Here is a 16826-nt window from a genome sequence, read left to right as displayed (position 1 = left end):
CTAGGATAAACTAAAAAGGATCCATACTTAGACACATCATAAATTGTTGAAAGCCAAAGAAAAAGACTCTTGAGAGCAGCAAAAGAGAAGTGATTCATCACATACAAGTGATCCCCAATAAAATTACCTATTTCACATCAGAAACCATGGAGGTCAAAAGGCAGTGGAATGACATATTCCAAGTGCTGAAAGAGTAAACCTACCAGGGGCACCTGGGAGGCTCAGTTGGTGGCAGTATGCGACTCTTGATCTTGGGATTGAGGGTTGGAGACCCACCCTGGGTGTAGAGTTTACCTAAAAATACAATCTTAAAAAAATAATAAATGTAAATGGATTAAAGTCTCCAATTTCAAGGCAGAGATTGTCATAATGGATTTTATACACACACACACACACACACAACTCTATGGTGTCTGTAAGAAACAACCTTTATTTCTTTTTTTTTTTTCTTCTTTTTTTTTTTCAACGTTTATTTTTATTTTTGGGACAGAGAGAGACAGAGCATGAACGGGGGAGGGGCAGAGAGAGAGGGAGACACAGAATCGGAAACAGGCTCCAGGCTCTGAGTCATCAGCCCAGAGCCCGACGCGGGGCTCGAACTCACGGAGCGCGAGATCGTGACCTGGCTGAAGTCGGACGCTTAACCGACTGCGCCACCCAGGCGCCCCTATTTCTTTTTAATTTAAGAGAGAGTGTGCACATACGCATGCACTGGAGCAGGAGGGCTAGAGAAAGAGGGAGAGAGAGAATCCTGAGCAGGCTCCATGCTGTCAGCATGGAGCTGGACTCGGGGCTCGATCTCATGAACATGAAATCATGTCCTGAGCTGAAATCAAGAGTTGGATGCTTAACTGACTGAGCCACCCAGGCACCCCTGTAAGAAACAAACTCTATTATTTATTGTTATTATTATTATTATTTTAAGTAGGCTTTGTGCCCAGCACAGAGCCCAGTGCGGGGCTTGAACTCATGACTGTGAGATCAAGACCTGAGCTGAAAGCAAGAGTCAGATGCTTAACCAACTGAGCCACCCAGGCACCCCAAGAAACAAACTTTAGAATCAAAGACACAAGTAGAAAGTAAAAATGTGGAAAAAGATATACCATACCAACAGTAATCAAAAGAGACCTGGAGTGGCTATACTAATATCAAATAGTATAGACTTTAAGACAAAAATTGATACTAGAATTAAAGAAGGACATTTCATAATGAAAAAAGGACCAACTCCTCAAGAAGACCTAACAATTGGTTTTTTTTTTAAATTTTTTTTAACGTTTATTTATTTTTGAGACACAGAGAGACAGAGCATGAACGGGGGAGGGGCAGAGAGAGAGGGAGACACAGAATCGGAAACAGGCTCCAGGCTCTGAGCCATCAGCCCAGAGCCCGACACGGGGCTCCAACTCACAGACCGTGAGATCGTGACCTGAGCTGAAGTCGGACGCTTAACGGACTGCGCCACCCAGGCGCCCCAAGAAGACCTAACAATTGTATAGATATGTTTGCCTAACAGCGCCCCGAAATACACGAAGCAAAAGTTGACAGAATGGAAAGGAGAAGTAGGCAATTTAACAATAATTGGAGACTTCAATATTCCACTTTCAGTAATTGATAGAACTAGACAGAAGCTCAGCAAAGAAAGAAGAGTTGAAAAACTGAACAATGCTGACTAGACTTAAACATCAATGAACCACTCTTCCAGCAGAAGAGTACATCTTCTTCTCAAGTGCATATGAAACATTCTTCAGGACAGACCATATGTTAGAAAATAAAACCAGTCTCACTAATTCTTTAATGTTTATTTTTTTTTTTTTAATTTTTTTTTTCAACGTTTATTTATTTTTTGGGGGGACAGAGAGAGACAGAGCATGAACGGGGGAGGGGCAGAGAGAGAGGGAGACACAGAATCGGAAACAGGCTCCAGGCTCTGAGCCATCAGCCCAGAGCCTGACGCGGGGCTCGAACTCCCGGACCACGAGATCGTGACCTGGCTGAAGTCGGACGCTTACCCGACTGCGCCACCCAGGCGCCCCTAATGTTTATTTATTTTGAGAGAGAGAGAGAGAGAGAGAGAGAGAGAGAGAGAATGAGCAGGGAAGGGGCAGAGAGGGAGGGAGAGAGAGAATCCCAAGCAGGCTCCCCTGTGTCAGCACAGAGCCCGACACAGGACTTCATGTTAGGAAGCCTGAGATTATGACCTGAGCCTAAATCAAGATCAGGCGCTTAACCAACTGAGCTACCCAGTAAATCTAAAAGTAGTAAAATCATACAAAATACGTTTTCTCACCACAACAGAATGAAATTAAAAGTCAATAACAGAAATTTGGGGAATTCATAAATATGTGAAAGTTACATATTACTTTTAATGTTTTATTTATTTTTGAGGGGGGAGGGTGGAGACAGAGGATCCAAAGAGGGCTCTGCACTGAGAGCAGTGAGCCTGATGTGGGGCTCATACCTACAGACTGTGAGATCATGACCTGAGCCAAAGTCGAATACTCAACCAACTGAGCCACTCAAGCTCCCCTAACATACTGCTAAATAACCAGTTAAAGAAATCACAGGAAAAATTAGAAAATGAGGTGAATAAAAACCAAACATACGAGATGTATCAAAAGCAGTGCTAAGAAGAAAATTTAGAGCTCCAAATTCCACTTCTAGGTGTATGCCTAAGAGAAAACATATGTCCACACAAAAACTTGTTCATGACTGTTGATAGGCACATTGTTCATAACAGCCAAAAAGAGGAAATAATCCAAATGTCCATCAACTGATAAATGGGTAGAGTGTGGCATGTCCATTACGTGGAACATTATTTGGCCATAAAAAGGAAGTGGTGACACATATGTATGAGGGCATTCATATTAAAGTGCAGATTAGGCAAATCTGGAATTAGAAAGTAGATTAATGGTGTCAGGGGCTGGAAGGAGAGAAGTAGGGTACAGGTTGTTTTTGGGGGCAAGGACAATGTCGAAAAGGAGCAAGCACAGGCCTTGGAGACCAAGGTGGGGAGTTTGGTTCTATCCTGGGGGTGGTAGGCATCCCCTGAAGAGAGACTAGGTTGACCCTGGGTCCAGGCCTGGGCGAGCGTGCTAGGGGAGAAGGTGTATGTGGGGTGGGAGGTGTTCAGGTTGAATACTGTGACTTAGAGGTGACCATCACACATTCAGGAGGCAGAGGTGACACACTGGGGCCTGGCAGGAAGCAGGAGACAGGACCTGAGTGGGGGTATGAAGGCAGCTGGGGCTTGCAGAAGCAGTTTTGGATAATGGTGTCCAGAGCGGTCCCCAAGTTGTCTACATTGGAGCCTCGGGGGGAGTGGGGGTAACCAGGCAAATGGCTTGAGAAGAGCACAGGAAGTCTGGGACACCGAGGTGAGTTGCTAGAGGCGTCCCAGGGCCAAGTAGAGCATCCGCACGGAGCCCGGTTGTGGGGAGGCTGCCGGGTGTTAAGTGGGTGGAGGGTGGCCTGCCGGCTGGGGCCTTCACCTCACCTTCCTGTGCTCACCCCACCTCCCAGCACAGGCGATCCTCTAGCCCCTGCGGAAGCTGTCAGGTCTGCCCCCTGGAGCCTCCTTCTGGACCTCCAGGTCGTCTCCCTCTGATTTCCCTTCATTCAACAAATACAGATGAACATTCTACTGTGTATCTGGCCCTGAGCTGGAAAAGTAGCAGGAAATAAGACAGTGTTCCTGCCCCCCATGACACTTCTGTTCTGGGGCCTAGAAAGCAAGCAACAAGGAAGTATGTACTATTAAGTAGTGATTATCAACACAATAGTGAAATACTCCCAAATTCACCCAGCGGACACCCTCCACTCTGAGTCCTCACGTGAGCTGGGCTCAGCAATGGTCCCTCTTGTATTGGTTGGAACTAGATCTGAGTGTCAGAAAACTCCAAATGACAGTGGCTTACACACGGTACAAGTCTGTTTCCCTTTCTAGTAGATGAAGCCCAGTTTAGCAACCCAGGGCTGTGTGAAGCCCAGGGAGTCCCTGCTCCTCTCCATCCATTCTCGACACGGGCTGGACCTCATGTCCTAGACACAATTCACGTTCCAACCATCAGTTCCACATCCCTGTGGGCAAGAGAAAGGATGGGGCTCAGAGGGCCAGTCTCTCTGGGTGAGGTCTTTGCTTGGTGTTCACCCTGGAAGCTTGTGTTTATCCTGCTGGCCACAGCACAGGATTCAAAATTGGGCTGTATGACTCCAGAGAACAGATACCGGGTTCAAGGTACAGGCCCTACCACCCCATCAAGTAGAGCGTTTATGTATGACCTATACTCACCGCTATACCCCTGACCTACATTTCCACAGCCTAACATTTGCTAGTTTTAAGAACTGTATTGTACAAGTGACATTGCTGAAAATCGGAATAGAAATCCTGCTTTCCTGACAAACCAACTCTGTCATTCCCATGGTCTCAGAAGTTTTTGTACAAAGAGTTCTGCACAAGTTCAGAATACAGTTGAGATGATCTCTGTGCTTCTGCCCCCGCTTGTGTGTTCCCTGATTTAATAGATTTTCATGATTTGTGCTTTAAGTGACTGATCAAGGCCAAAGCCTGGGGAAAAGGCTTGGGAGGGATTCTGGAATCCTTTGGAAGGGATACTAGCTCACAAAGAGAGAGACAACAGACCAAGGCAAAACAGAGGTTTTTGTGCATCTTAGAAGACAGGAGGACTCTTGTCCTGTGACTTATCCGAGCACAGGGTTGACAGAAGCCAGCCTGGGAGGCACGCTGGGAGGCTGGGGGCTGCAAGTCTCTTCCCAGCCCCGGGGGAGGCGGGGCAGAATAGTTTGTTCAACATTGAAGGGACCAGAGGTTCCGGCCGGACTTGGGAACAGTGGGCAAAGACAGGCTGCTGGCCCCAGTGGGGTTTCCAACGCCCATGCTGCACCCCCACTCCCAACAATGCTGGACAAAGAGCACGTGGCCCTCTCAGCAGAGAGCCAGCAGTGACCCACAGAGGGTTGGGTCTGGGGGCTACAGCTTCCTCCCAGACCCACCGTTCTGGGTGTGACACCGAAGGGCCACGGGTCCTGAGCGGACTCCCCAGGCGGGGCAGCTCTGCCTTCCTTTCACACTGAGGCCGGTAGGAGGCTGACGGGTCTAGCCGCCACATCAGGTGCTGGCAGGGGTGCTTGGCCCTCGAGGAGTTGCCCCTTGACCTGATGTGACCCTGAAGAGCAACATTTTGCTTTTCTCCCCTCCAGAATGGACACTAGACGTTCCAGTTCCTTTCAGGGGTCTCGGTATGTGGCCCGCCTGCCCCTAGGCGATGCCGGGTGGGGCTCTACCGCTCCACCTCGGCCCCGCCTCTCACGGGTGGTGGGCCTGGGCCAGTTGGCTCCAGGGAAGCTGGGCGGGGCCACTCCCGGGCCTTGGCGGGTGCCATTCCCCACGCCCCAGGGCTTTTCTGCAGGGCTCCGGCTCAAGCCCTTTTGCGCTTTCAACTCCAGTGCTGAAGACGGAGCAGTGTGGTCTCTGGGCACTTCAGATCCCATCAGGCCCCAAGCCATACCCCCCACAGCGTTTCCTCCTACCCGGCACCCTGCCTCCCACTGTGATACGCAGGGAGCTCCCATAATGCTCGTGGGGCTGGGGCCAGGGCAGGGTCTACACGTGCCATTTCCAGATGCCAAGCCCAGTGTCCATCCGAGGCTCTCCTTGGAGGCTGATGTGCCGGCTGGGGCCCTCATTCCTGCCAGCAGCAAGTGGGCCAGGGCAGTGCCCTCCAGGAAGGAGGTATGTGGGAATGCCAGGCCCTCAGACACAGCTTTTTATCCACGTGCCTAGGAGCTCCAAAAGGACAGCAGACAGTGGGCCACGAGCCCTAACAGCAGCTGAAAACAAAACACCTGTTTATTTCCCGAAAAGAGAACACCGGGTGCTTGGGGAGTCCCCACCCCGGTCTGTACCACAGGACAGCCACACGTCACTTCCAGAAGAGCACGTTCCAGAAGAGCAGCCAGCAGGGATAGAGGCCCAGAGCCAAGAGCGGAAAGAGCAGGGCGCCGTAGGTGTGGTGGTCCAGCACGCCCTGCGCCAGCGCCGCCAGGAAGAGCTGCCAGCCTTCCGCCAGCGACAGCGGGGCCTCCTGCAGCTCCCGCCAGAGGAACAAGCACCCCAGGAGAGTGGCCGCGGGGCTCGTCAGCACCAGCAGGGCGGCAAACAGCGGCCTGGGGGGAGAGGCAGGGTCGGGCGGGGCTCTGCGGTGAGGAGCACAGGCCCCGGGTTGGGGGCAGGGCACCTCGTGTGGAGTTCTGTGACGGGGGCTGACCGGCACCTACCGGGGCCCGCAGGGGTGGGTGAGCGCGGCAGCGGGCACCATGGTGGCGGCCAGCAGGAAGCCCAGCGAGAAATTGGTGAGGGCAACGCAGGCCAACTGTAGTGCCAGGTAGATGAGAGCCACTAGCTTCAGTGCCATCCAGCCTCTGTCTGGGGCCTGTGCGCTCATCACCCTGCAAGACAAGGGGCTCAGAGGCAGCTGCCCGTGTGTCCAGGGTACCCTCTGTCCCCGCCCGGCCGGCCCGGCTGCTCACCGGTGGGTGCTGTGTGGAAGGGCCAGGCCGGCCGCATAGATGGCCAGCAGCGTCAGCACCACGGCCTCGGCCTCGGCCACGGGGAAGTGCTGGGTAGCCACGTGTTGGCCCAGCACTGGCAGGACGTAGAGGGCCAGGCCCATGGCCTGTGAGATCAGCAAGGGAGCCACAAGCGAGGCCAGCCCCACGCTCTGCAAGGGCACATGGACACTTGGGACCTGGGCCCTAGGGCCGGGGGGGCCCCAAGGATCCTCACCAACACCCCACCAGTGGAGACTGAGTGGCAGCAGTACCAATCACCGGAACCCCAGGAGCCCTCCCCAGCAGGAGTGGGGGGCCATCACCTGTGCTGGAGGGAGGGGAGGACCAGGTCCAGAGGCGCCCCCAGCCTCCCGAGGGCCCGCTCCGGCCTCGTGCAACTGCATCCACAGTTCCAGAGCGTGGTCTAGTCAAGGACCCTGACAAGAGCTGTGATGGGATCTGCCCGGCGGGGGCCCCAGGGCCCATCCCACTCCCCCACTCCAAGGACCACGGGCTCTCCCAGCCTAGAGTGGAGGGGGCCCGAGGCTGGCCGCCCGTCGGAGGATATCTTGAGACCGAGGACCGAGAGCAAAAAGCCAGCGGCGGGCATGTAGAGGCCGATGGAGACGAAGCGCGAGAGCGCGGGGAGCACGTAGAAGAAGAAGGACTGGTGCAGGCGCTCCAGAAGGTGGTTGAGCTTGCGGAACATGCCCTCTAGGGCCCTGCCGGCGTGGGGCAGCGTCAGGGCCAGCCGGACCCCCCAGCACCCCCTCGCCCCCCTAAGCAAGGAAGGGGGAGCACCAGAAGCCACTTACTTGCCCACTGCCGCTAAGTCATACTTATACTGTCGGAAGCTATTGATGCCACGTATGGTCAGGGCCTCCACACGGTAGCGCAGGAAGAGGCCGTGAGCGCCATGGGGGCGGCCAGAGGCCTGCTGCAGAGTCATGAGCAGGAGTGTCTGCAGACCCTGCAGCGGCCCGTCTACCGATGTCCAGTCCTGGGGCTGCAGCTTAGAGGGTTTGGGGACGAGGTCAGATGACCCCCACACAGGTCCCAGGCCGCCCAGGCAGGCGGCCCCCTTACCTTGCCCTGCAGAGTACACAGCAGTCCCCCTTTCTGACAGAAAGTCTGGAAGAGGTTGAGCAGATCGAGATTGGGCAGCTGCCCGTTGAGCCCCTCCACGGCCACATCGAGGCTAGTGACCACGTCGCTACTGAGCTCCAGGGCCAGGGCTGCCTGGATGGCCCCAGCCCGGCCCTGCAGAGGGGACGACTGCATGCCTGTAGGAGCAGGTGAGTGAGGTGCCAACGGAGGGCTGGTGGGTACAGTGGCCCTGAGAGAGGGGCGGGGCAGGGCAAGAGCACCCACCGGTGACGTTGGTGTCGTGGTAGGCCTCAAGCCAAGCCTCAGTGCCCAGAAGGTCTTGCTCTGTCACCAGGAAGATGATGTCTTTGGCCCAGTAAATCTGCCCTGAGGACCAGAAGCTGGTCAGCAAGGCCTGGTACAGAGGCCGAACCCTCCCTTGCCAGCAGTAGCCCGAGCCTCACCCCGAAAGTGGGCAGCAAGCGCCAGCAGCAGCCCCACAGCCTGGCTGTTGGTAGAGTCGGGGCCGCAGGGTACAGTGAGCACCAGGGATTCGGTGCTGGCGGCGCGTGGGGCCCGCAGGATGCCATACACGTTGGTACCGGCCACCATCTGTATGCAGTATTGGCGGGGAAGCCTCAGCACCACCCCACCCTAGAGTGCTGAAGCCTCTCCCCTTTTCACCCTAGGATGCCCGTTAGGAATTTCCTGGGCCCCAGGACCTGGCACCACTGAGCTTCCCCGTCCCAAGCCACCCTCTCAAGGTCTTTTTTGGTCCCAGACACATCCTCTCCCCCACAGTACATAGCGCTCGCGGGTCTCATCAGGAAAGGGCAGTTTCCGGGAGAAACTCTGCGTGTAGACCTCCAGCCCCACTGACCGCATCGTCCGCTCCAGCCAGGCCACTGGCAGAGCCCTGGAGGCACAAAGAGAACCTTTAAGAGCTCCCTGACTTTGACCACCACTATTTTCCCCAGACCCACAGCTCTACCGCTCACCCCGTCTTCCTGCGGTGGGCAGCGAAGTCTCGGGCGAAGCCTCGGGCACGCTCTCCGCCCGCAAACTGCTCCTCCACCATGGTGGAGCCCATGGCGTTCTCCGACATGTATGTGCGCTGGGTCAGGGGCGGAAAAGCCAGCGCCAGGAACCAGGCGATCCCCGCCACGTAGCTCAGCACGCTGCAGGGAGAGGGGACGGAGGAGACGGCCGGAGCGTTAGGGGGTTCTGACACCGCGGCCCGTGACCTCCACCTCTGCACCTGGGGTGGCGGGGGCGTGTGTGAGGGACCTGGCCCTGGAGTCCGGGCACCCGGGACATCGGACGGGAGAGCTGAGCCCCGGGCCTGCTGCCCCGAGCGATGCCGGCGGGAACGACGCGACTGGCGCTAGCAGCCGGAGGGGCCGCCGGCGGCCGCAGCGCCGGGTTCCCCGGGCCCCGCCCTTACCAGAGCGGCGCGTTGAGGCGCAGCACGAGGCGGGCGAGGGCGCGCCGGCGCACCGGGTCCGACAAGAGGCCCATGGCGGGGAGGGGCGGCTCCGGGACCGCGCTCCCCCGGCCGGCTGCAGCCCCGGGGCCCGGCGCCTCGCGCCTGCCCGACGGGAACCGGCGCGCCCGCACGCACTTCCGCTCCCGAAGGCCAACGCGCCCCCGCGCATGCGCGGAACGGAAGCGGTACTCGGGCGGGCCGGAGAGCCGTCTCCAGGGGAAGTAGCAGGTGTATACCACGCGAGAGCAAAGCAGTGGAGACCGCTGGCTGCTGGCCGGGGGTAGCGAGAAAGCTCCGATTTGGAGAACCAGAGAGGGGATGAATAGGGCGGGAGGGAGGAAAACCGCAGAGCACGGAGGCTGCTGGCACTGACAGGTCCGAATGTCTGGGGTGGGTAGACAGGAAGAGGGCTTCCGTGGACCGCGAAGCCAAGGCATTAGCTGATTCGTTTCTGTGGATGTCGGTCAAAAATGGCGGTGAACAAAGAAGTGAAATCAGCGTGAGTCCAGCACCGAGGTCATCAGGGCCAGATGACCACAGGGAGGAAGGTGCAGATAGTACCGTTGGCCAAAATGGGTTTCAAAGGAGCTGGGACATGTGGAGGAGAAAGTGGGGGGCATTCCTGTTCAGATCAAGAGATGCCAGAGACATTAGGGGAGAAGCAGCCCCTGGGGGAGAGCTGCAGGGGCTGGTGTTCAGCGTTCAGGCAGGTGCGCACATGCGTGTGTGTGTGTGTGTGTGTGTGTGTGTAGAGAAGACCCCGTTAGACAACATGTATCTATTGTGCTTTTGGAGCCTGAGACTAAGTAGGCCCAAAGGGCTCCTAGGTTGAAAGGGGCCATTCAGTCCAAGCCATAGTCAAGACGATGTGAGACACGGCCCCCACATCTCCGTGGTGGGTTCCCAGAGCCAGCTTGAATTCTCCCTCAGCCCTTGTTGAACTCAGGGCCTCGGATGTGCAGGTGTGAAAACAGACTCCAGAGTCTATTGGCTTGGCCATTACAGGCCATGCTCAGCTGCCTTGAACCCTGCCTGGCACAATTGCTCTTCATCCACGGACACACTCCCCCCACCTTCTTCTTCAGGGTTTGAATCTTGAGGTTGCAGGAAGTATGTATTTCATGTGTGGGAGATGGTCCCTTTTCCCCCCCCACCCCCCCACCCCCGGAGCAAGTACCAAGCCAGGCTGGGAGGGTGTGGAAGTGCTATGGGGCGATCAAAGTACAGCGCACTGTGTGTGAGTTTTATTCCGGGCCCGGGGGGCCAGATGCTCAGTCCCCTAGTAAAATGGAGGCCTCCCGTACATGCTGCCGAACCACACGGTCCAGCAGGGTGTGCACGTCACGGGCAGCCCGGGCAGCAGCCTCCAGCACCTGCTCCAGGTGGTCTTCGTGCAGCCTGGCGTCCATTTCAAGCAGTGCAAGCTGGCCTGAGGCTGGCAGCAGGGCCAGGGCAAGCTGGGGGCCACCAGCTGCCTCCTCCACGTGGCTGAGGTCCGCCAGGGCCGTGCTGTCCACAAAGCCAGCCGAGCAGGCGCACACGAAGTCCCGCATGGGTATCCCGGCGTCCAGCACTGCCAGCGTGGCTGCATTCACGCAAGCTGCGTAGGTCCCACCGTCGGCCTGCAGCACCTGCAGGAACCGCGCCCACCAGCGGCATCAGTGTATCAGGCTCTTGACCTCGGACTCCCAACCCCCACCCCATCCCTCTCCCTCCCCAGGCGGATAGCTGCTACCTGCTCACCTGCACATAGATATCGATCTGGGAGCGTGGGTGCAGCTGTGTAAGGATGGCCGCCTCGAAGGTCTGACGCAGCTGCAGGCCCATCTCACAAGACTTACGGTCCCCATGTGGTCGCCGCTTGCGTTCGCCTGTACTGAAGGTCGCGGAACTATACTGACAGTTCACCAGGGCCCTGTCAGGCAGGGCTCGTGCCCGGGAGCCCCGGATCTGGGGGAGGAAGGACACATGAGCCAGCCTCACTCCTGCCAGCTCGCACTACACCTTCCTCTAGCTCAGGCCCCGGACCTCAGGCTCCTTCCCACCCCTCCTCCTTCTTCCAACATCTCAACAACACAGCTACTTTACCTTCAAACGCCCCACAGGAGGGCCACTTGGCCCATCTCTAAGCCATCATCCCCCCCTCAGGTCTCCCCGTTTCCATCCTCACCTCATCCCCTCCCAGCCCATTCTCCATTTGTAGCCAGGGCCGGTATATTCACAAGTATCAAGGCTGACTTTGTCTCCTCTACACGCTCACATATGGTACTGCCTTCCCAAAGCTTCCCCATCACGTGTGACACAAAATCATACTTTCCCTGGTCTGCGAAGCGGTGAGTTCTCACCTTCCTAGAAAGCCCTCAATCTCACTTTGAGCAATCCCCCACCTCCCACCAGCAGCCTTTCCACTCTGCAGACGTGCCGTGTTTGTTTCCACCCCAGTGGTCTTCCCTTCTCCAGCAACGGAGACAAGGCAATAAAAAATCAGGATTTTATTTAAAGTCCCTTCGGGGCGCCTGGGTGGCTCAGTCGGTTAAGCGTCCGACTTCAGCTCAGGTCACGATCTCGCGGTCCGTGAGTTCGCGCCCCGCGTCGGGCTCTGGGCTCATGGCTCAGAGCCTGGAGCCTGCTTCCCATTCTGTCTCCCTCTCTCTCCGCCCCTCCCCCGTCCATGCTCTGTCTCTCTGTCTCAAAAATAAATAAACGTTAAAAGAAATGTTTTAAAAAATAAAAATAAAGTCCCTGTCCTCACGGAGTTAGACTGCCGTCTGAAGTGACCGATTACCGAAAGGCAGGGAAGTGTGTGGTTGTAGGGGAGGGGGCTTGCCACGTGAGGAAGGCGGTCTGGGGAGGCGTCACCCGGGGGATGACGTCAGAGTAGAGAGCAGAGAGAGGACGCGAACGCGGGAGAGCGCGGGGCGCTTTGAGGAAGAGCAAAGAGGAGGGCAGGGCGGAGGGGAGAGAGGCCGGTGAGAAAGGCGGGGACCACGGTGCACCACGCTGCCAGGACTTTGGCTCTGGAGCCGAGCGAGCGGCGGCGGCCCTGAAGATGGGCTGGGTGGACGCGGCGCGCGCCGGCTGTCGCCTCGGCATCTTCAGCTCAGCCTGGAGGCCCCGCGCACCCCGCCCAGCTCGCGCACGCCCACTCGCCTCGTGCGGCCCGTAGACCACCGCCAGCGCCTTGGTGTTGCCTTGCTCGATGTAGGCCGAGCCGTCGGCCTGCGCGAACACGCCCATCCGCGCCTGGATCTTGCGCAGCTCCCCGGCGCGCCGTCCGTCTACCCGGTAGCCCTGATCCGACAGCAGCTCCAGGCCCGCCATGTCGCCCGGCCGCTAGCCACGCTTCCGCCTCCCGCAAAACTACAGTTCCCGGCGGCTCTGACCCTCACTTCCGACCTCCCGGCGGCCTGCGCTTTCCGGCGGCCGAATGCCCCACTTCCGGCCTCGGGGCACGAGGGTGCCGTGCGGCCCCGCTTGCCCTACTTCCGGCCGCGGGAGTCTTGGGCGGTGCTGACCGCGGGCAAGAGCGCTGCGCCCGCGGGCGTTTTGGGGCGCTGTCCCACGGCTGCCAGAGGTGGAGACCGGCAGGGAGAAGGATCCCCCGGCCGCGCCCCTTCGGGTTTGTCGCGGGGATGGTTTTAACGCTCACCACCCCCCACCCCCCCGCCCGAGACCTCCCCGGACTTTCCCGCACGCGCCTACACCAGGTCCCAGAGGGCCGGGACCTGCCGCGCCCGGCCACTCCTCCACCCCACCTTCGGGGACCGCGCCTGCGCCCTGCCTGCTAGTCCCTGGCCGCGGAGGCTCCGCGGGGGTCGGGCGGGAGAGCGCAGCGCCTGCTGCAGGATGCGGCGTCCCGCCAGCGCCGATTTTCTTGCTCTTCCGCAGCCGTAAAGGCATGCGTTCTCCCAAGCCGAGACACGCTTTGCGTTTTCTTGCCGTTTAGGGTTTACATTTGTACATTAAAAAAAATTGACACATAATCTGTACGGTACACACACATCCTCATACTCCTTTGATTGATAGAGCGTTTAAGATTTTCTTTCCCATGTTGGCCGAGTTCTTTCTGTCCGCATCCCCTCTGCCCCCACACCCTCTTCCTTACCGTAATAAATAGTTCTTTCCAGGTTTTTCTCCACACTCAAATGTGATCACATGTGAATCAAGCACAGATACGCGCCGTTGTACAGTCATGTAGCATTTGGATCTGTGGTGGTTATTACTATTTAGTGGGAATCTTATATGCACTTGTCTGTTTTTCACTCAACACCTTATGAAATCCACGCAATCTTGTGGAACTCTCATTAATTTTTGATTGCCAGGATGTATCCCCGCTACTGCCCCACGTGGGCAGTGGGTGCCTGTGGAGGGGCTTAGGCAATGGGGATAGAATCCCACAATGCGGATTCTCTGAATGAAGAGTAAACGTGAGCGTTCCTTTTTCCCCTCTCTTCCCACCAAGAGTAACTGTTACATTTTTACATAATCCTTGCCAGTCCTGAGTGTTGCTGACTTCACCTCTCTTTCCCCTATCCTGACTTGGTGTATTCCAGCACCTGGTGGCAATCCCACAGGAGGGACCTGCCAGTGTGTCTATAGGGGGGAGATATGAGGGGTTTTCCTCCCCAGGTACCTCCTGCTCCAGGTGTCTCTGTTTCCCAGTGGTCAAGGTCCCCAGCAGGAGGCTTGTGTCCCCCCTTCCAGCGGCATGACTCAGCTCCTCTACAGTGCTTAGGAAGCCAGAGCCCGTGCTCCAACTTGGAAAGTGGGAAGATGAGCCGAAAGGGTTGCCACACACTGAGAGGAGGTGCTAGGAGGAAGGTGCACAGGCCCCGCTCCCAGCATGCCCTCCGTTTACATCCAGCTCCCGCAAAGCCGGAAAACGGGCCACCTTTTTCCTCTGAGGATGAAGATACCCTCACCCTTTCCAAAAGGGGTTGCGTGGAGTTTGCATGTCTGTTTATCTCTTGCTGCATAACCTTAGTGACTTCAAATAACAAAAAATTATATTATCAGACCCTGCAATCCAGAGGATTGCCCGGGCTCATCTAGGTGGTTTGCACTGGGGATCTTTCCTGCCTGTGGTCACCGTGGACACTGACAGGTGTGGTCTTGAGGGCTTCCTCTCTCGCATCTCTCGTGGTTGTTGCTGGCTGTTGGCCAGGGCCTCATCTGGGCCTGTGAGACAGCATACCTACCCACAGCCTCTCCATGCACCCCATGCTTCCTGGAAGCCTGGCGCCTGGGTTCTACGGTGACCTCAAAAGACAAGGTGGACACGTGGTGTTTTAAGACCTAGCCCCAGAAGTCACATAGTGTTATTCCCACCAGACTGCATGGGTCAAGGTGGTCACAAAGGTCTTGCCCAGGCTCAAGGGGAGGGACACGGACCCTGCCCCTCAATAGGAGCAGGATTAACGTCATGTCCCGAGAAAAGCGGGCAGAATGGACACAGTGTAATAGCAGGAGCCCAAGTCCTGCAAGCACAGCGTCCCCTCCGAGCTGGTGGTCTCTGAGCTGAGTACAGCACAAAAGCTGTGAGTCGGCCACGGCCCTGCCACTGTCCCTGGTCTAAGGCTATGATGGCCACCGTCCTCCGCGACCCCCCACCCACAGTCTCCCTGCCGTCAGTTCTTCGGCCGGATCCAGCTGGTTACTGGTGGTTTGATCCAGCCTTTTGCTCTCAGCGGTTTGAGCTCGGATTGTCCCCGTCCTTGCTGGGTCAAGAGTCAAGATTGCAGTAGTTGTCCATTGACACAGGTGGAAACCCTACAGGGGTCCCCGCATGTGTCCTGCCCCAGTTGCACACCCAGGACAATCAGAATAATGTTGGTCCTGGCCTGCAGAGCCCCGAGCTCAAAGTGGCTGGGTGATGGCTCTTCCCTCCAGATCAGTGGAACCCTTGTTGTCCTTCGGTGGAAGCCGCCCCTCCACCCCTGCTTCCAGCCTGGCAGCGTCTCCAGTTTAGGGGGCCATTCCTGCCCCCCTGGATTCTCTGACCCTGTGTTGTAAACACAGGTAGATCCAGGTTTGGGGGGCCTCACACTTGTACAAATTTGGGAGCTGTGTCGGGAATTCCGGACCACTCCTGGATTCAGTGATTTGCTTGGAGGACTTGTAGAATTTGGCACAGACTGTTGAACTTGTGGCTGAGCTTTATTCCAGAGAACGGGTGGTAATCAGCATCAGCAAAGGAACATGTGGCAAAATCAGGGAAACAAGCACAGCTTCCAGAACCCTCTCCCAGAGACCCCGCAGGACACACTCCCAATTCCCACAGCAGCAGACGGTGACAGCATGTGTGGAAGGCTGTCCACTGGGATGCTCACCGGAGACTCAGCACCCAGGGTGTTCACAGGGGGCTGGTCATGTTGGCGCCCTCTGCCTGGCACAAACCCCGATTCCTAATGCCTAGGAGGAAGTCAGGAGTTCCCCATAAGCCATATTTATTTGTTGAGTTTAGGCTCAATGGGCCACTCTTAGGGAACGGCAGGAACCTTCCGGAAACTGAAGCTCCCAGACACCAGCTAACCCTGTGAGCACATCTTCCGAAGGAGAGCCGTCTCAGCCCCGCCGTGTTAACTCTTTCCTGCATAGTGCTGTTTTCAACAAATAGAAGACAAAATCATATACGCGAAATTAAGTGAACAGAGTGACAAGAGAAACCCTAACACGTAACGTAAATTTTTAGAGTTCACCAAAAGCACAAACATCACAAAACAAAGAAGATCAACATAATGTCGTGAATTGTCTTCCCGAAATATTTCTCTAACACGTTTCCCTTATGCTTTTTGGGGTTTTTTTTCGGTTTGCTTTTTGTTTACTCAGGCAGGAAGCAGGATTTATTGGTGGGCATGAATGGGGACGGGCAGTCTGAAGTTCTCGTGAGTGCAGAGCCCGCCATTTGTCCAAGGGGCCGTGACGAGGGATGTACTTGACCCCATAGCCATCTGGGATGAACGGCTTTTCAGCCACCATGTCTTCAGATTCGTCCGCATTAAACTCAGGAAAGCCCCACTTCTTGGAGACGTGGATCTCCTGGCGGCCAGGGAACTTGAACTTGGCCCTGCGCGGGGCCTCCGTCACAGGCCCCTTGTTCGCAGCTTGGTACGGATGGACACGACGACTTGGCCAGTGCACACCCCCGGCCACTGTGCCCTGGGGCTTTCCAGAGACACCCCGCATACCTGTCTGCAGCCTAGATTGGAGAAAGCATGTGATCAGACATCAATCTCCACTGGAAGCGCTGTCTCCGCGGTCCCTTAGGGCCACCCGTGCAGTCAGTAGGCTGCACACACTACCGGGGAGGCTGCTGTTGGCCGCCATTGCACAGCAGCCTCCGCGGGGAAAGGCACAGCCAGAAACCCTGACACCGAGGACAGCACAGACGCGTCCCGACAGTGTCCCACCCTCAGAGGGGCTAATAGTCAGCCGGGAGTGTGCAGGACCCTCAACGGGCTGTCACTTTCCCATTAGACTGAAGGGGAACTTGGGGAGACAGGTGAGTCCAGGGTCGTGAGCTCGTTGCCCCAGGCCATCAGCTCTAACTTGGGTCCCTAGCGTGCAGCGCCAGCCAGTGGGAGGTAGGGCGAGCCTGGGCGAGCCAGGAGGGAGGTGCCAGCAGAGGGACTCTGGGTGGGAGGCTCCAGGGTCACGGGTCACTGCTGCACGGGTGGGGTGTTTAGCA

The 16826-nt window shown here is 56.9% G+C and overlaps 2 protein-coding genes and 1 pseudogene across 2 annotated transcripts; all 3 read right to left on the bottom strand.

Moving 5' to 3' along the window:
• Window positions 1-5848: 5848 nt before the first annotated feature.
• On the bottom strand, window positions 5849-9285 carry GPAA1 (glycosylphosphatidylinositol anchor attachment 1). Its single transcript, XM_043602070.1, has 12 exons — window positions 9098-9285; window positions 8652-8831; window positions 8458-8569; window positions 8118-8265; window positions 7939-8040; window positions 7654-7850; window positions 7383-7579; window positions 7136-7289; window positions 6891-6986; window positions 6547-6737; window positions 6295-6465; window positions 5849-6183 (listed from the first exon to the last, which is right to left on the bottom strand). The coding sequence occupies exons 1-12, from the start codon at window positions 9169-9171 to the stop codon at window positions 5940-5942; spliced, it is 1866 nt and encodes a 621-aa protein (XP_043458005.1). The 5' UTR covers window positions 9172-9285; the 3' UTR covers window positions 5849-5939.
• Window positions 9286-10361: 1076 nt separating this feature from the next.
• On the bottom strand, window positions 10362-12866 carry EXOSC4 (exosome component 4). Its single transcript, XM_043602078.1, has 3 exons — window positions 12290-12866; window positions 10883-11089; window positions 10362-10770 (listed from the first exon to the last, which is right to left on the bottom strand). Exons 1-3 carry the CDS (start codon window positions 12458-12460, stop codon window positions 10411-10413), a joined length of 738 nt encoding a protein of 245 aa, XP_043458013.1. The 5' UTR covers window positions 12461-12866; the 3' UTR covers window positions 10362-10410.
• Window positions 12867-16383: 3517 nt separating this feature from the next.
• LOC122496139 lies at window positions 16384-16475 on the bottom strand (annotated as a pseudogene).
• Window positions 16476-16826: the final 351 nt, after the last annotated feature.

The sequence above is a fragment of the Prionailurus bengalensis genome, chromosome F2 (genome assembly GCF_016509475.1).
Source record: "Prionailurus bengalensis isolate Pbe53 chromosome F2, Fcat_Pben_1.1_paternal_pri, whole genome shotgun sequence".
Taxonomy (NCBI): domain Eukaryota; kingdom Metazoa; phylum Chordata; class Mammalia; order Carnivora; family Felidae; genus Prionailurus; species Prionailurus bengalensis.
Note: the sequence above shows the minus strand (reverse complement) of the source record. Positions and strands in the feature narration are given on the sequence as shown.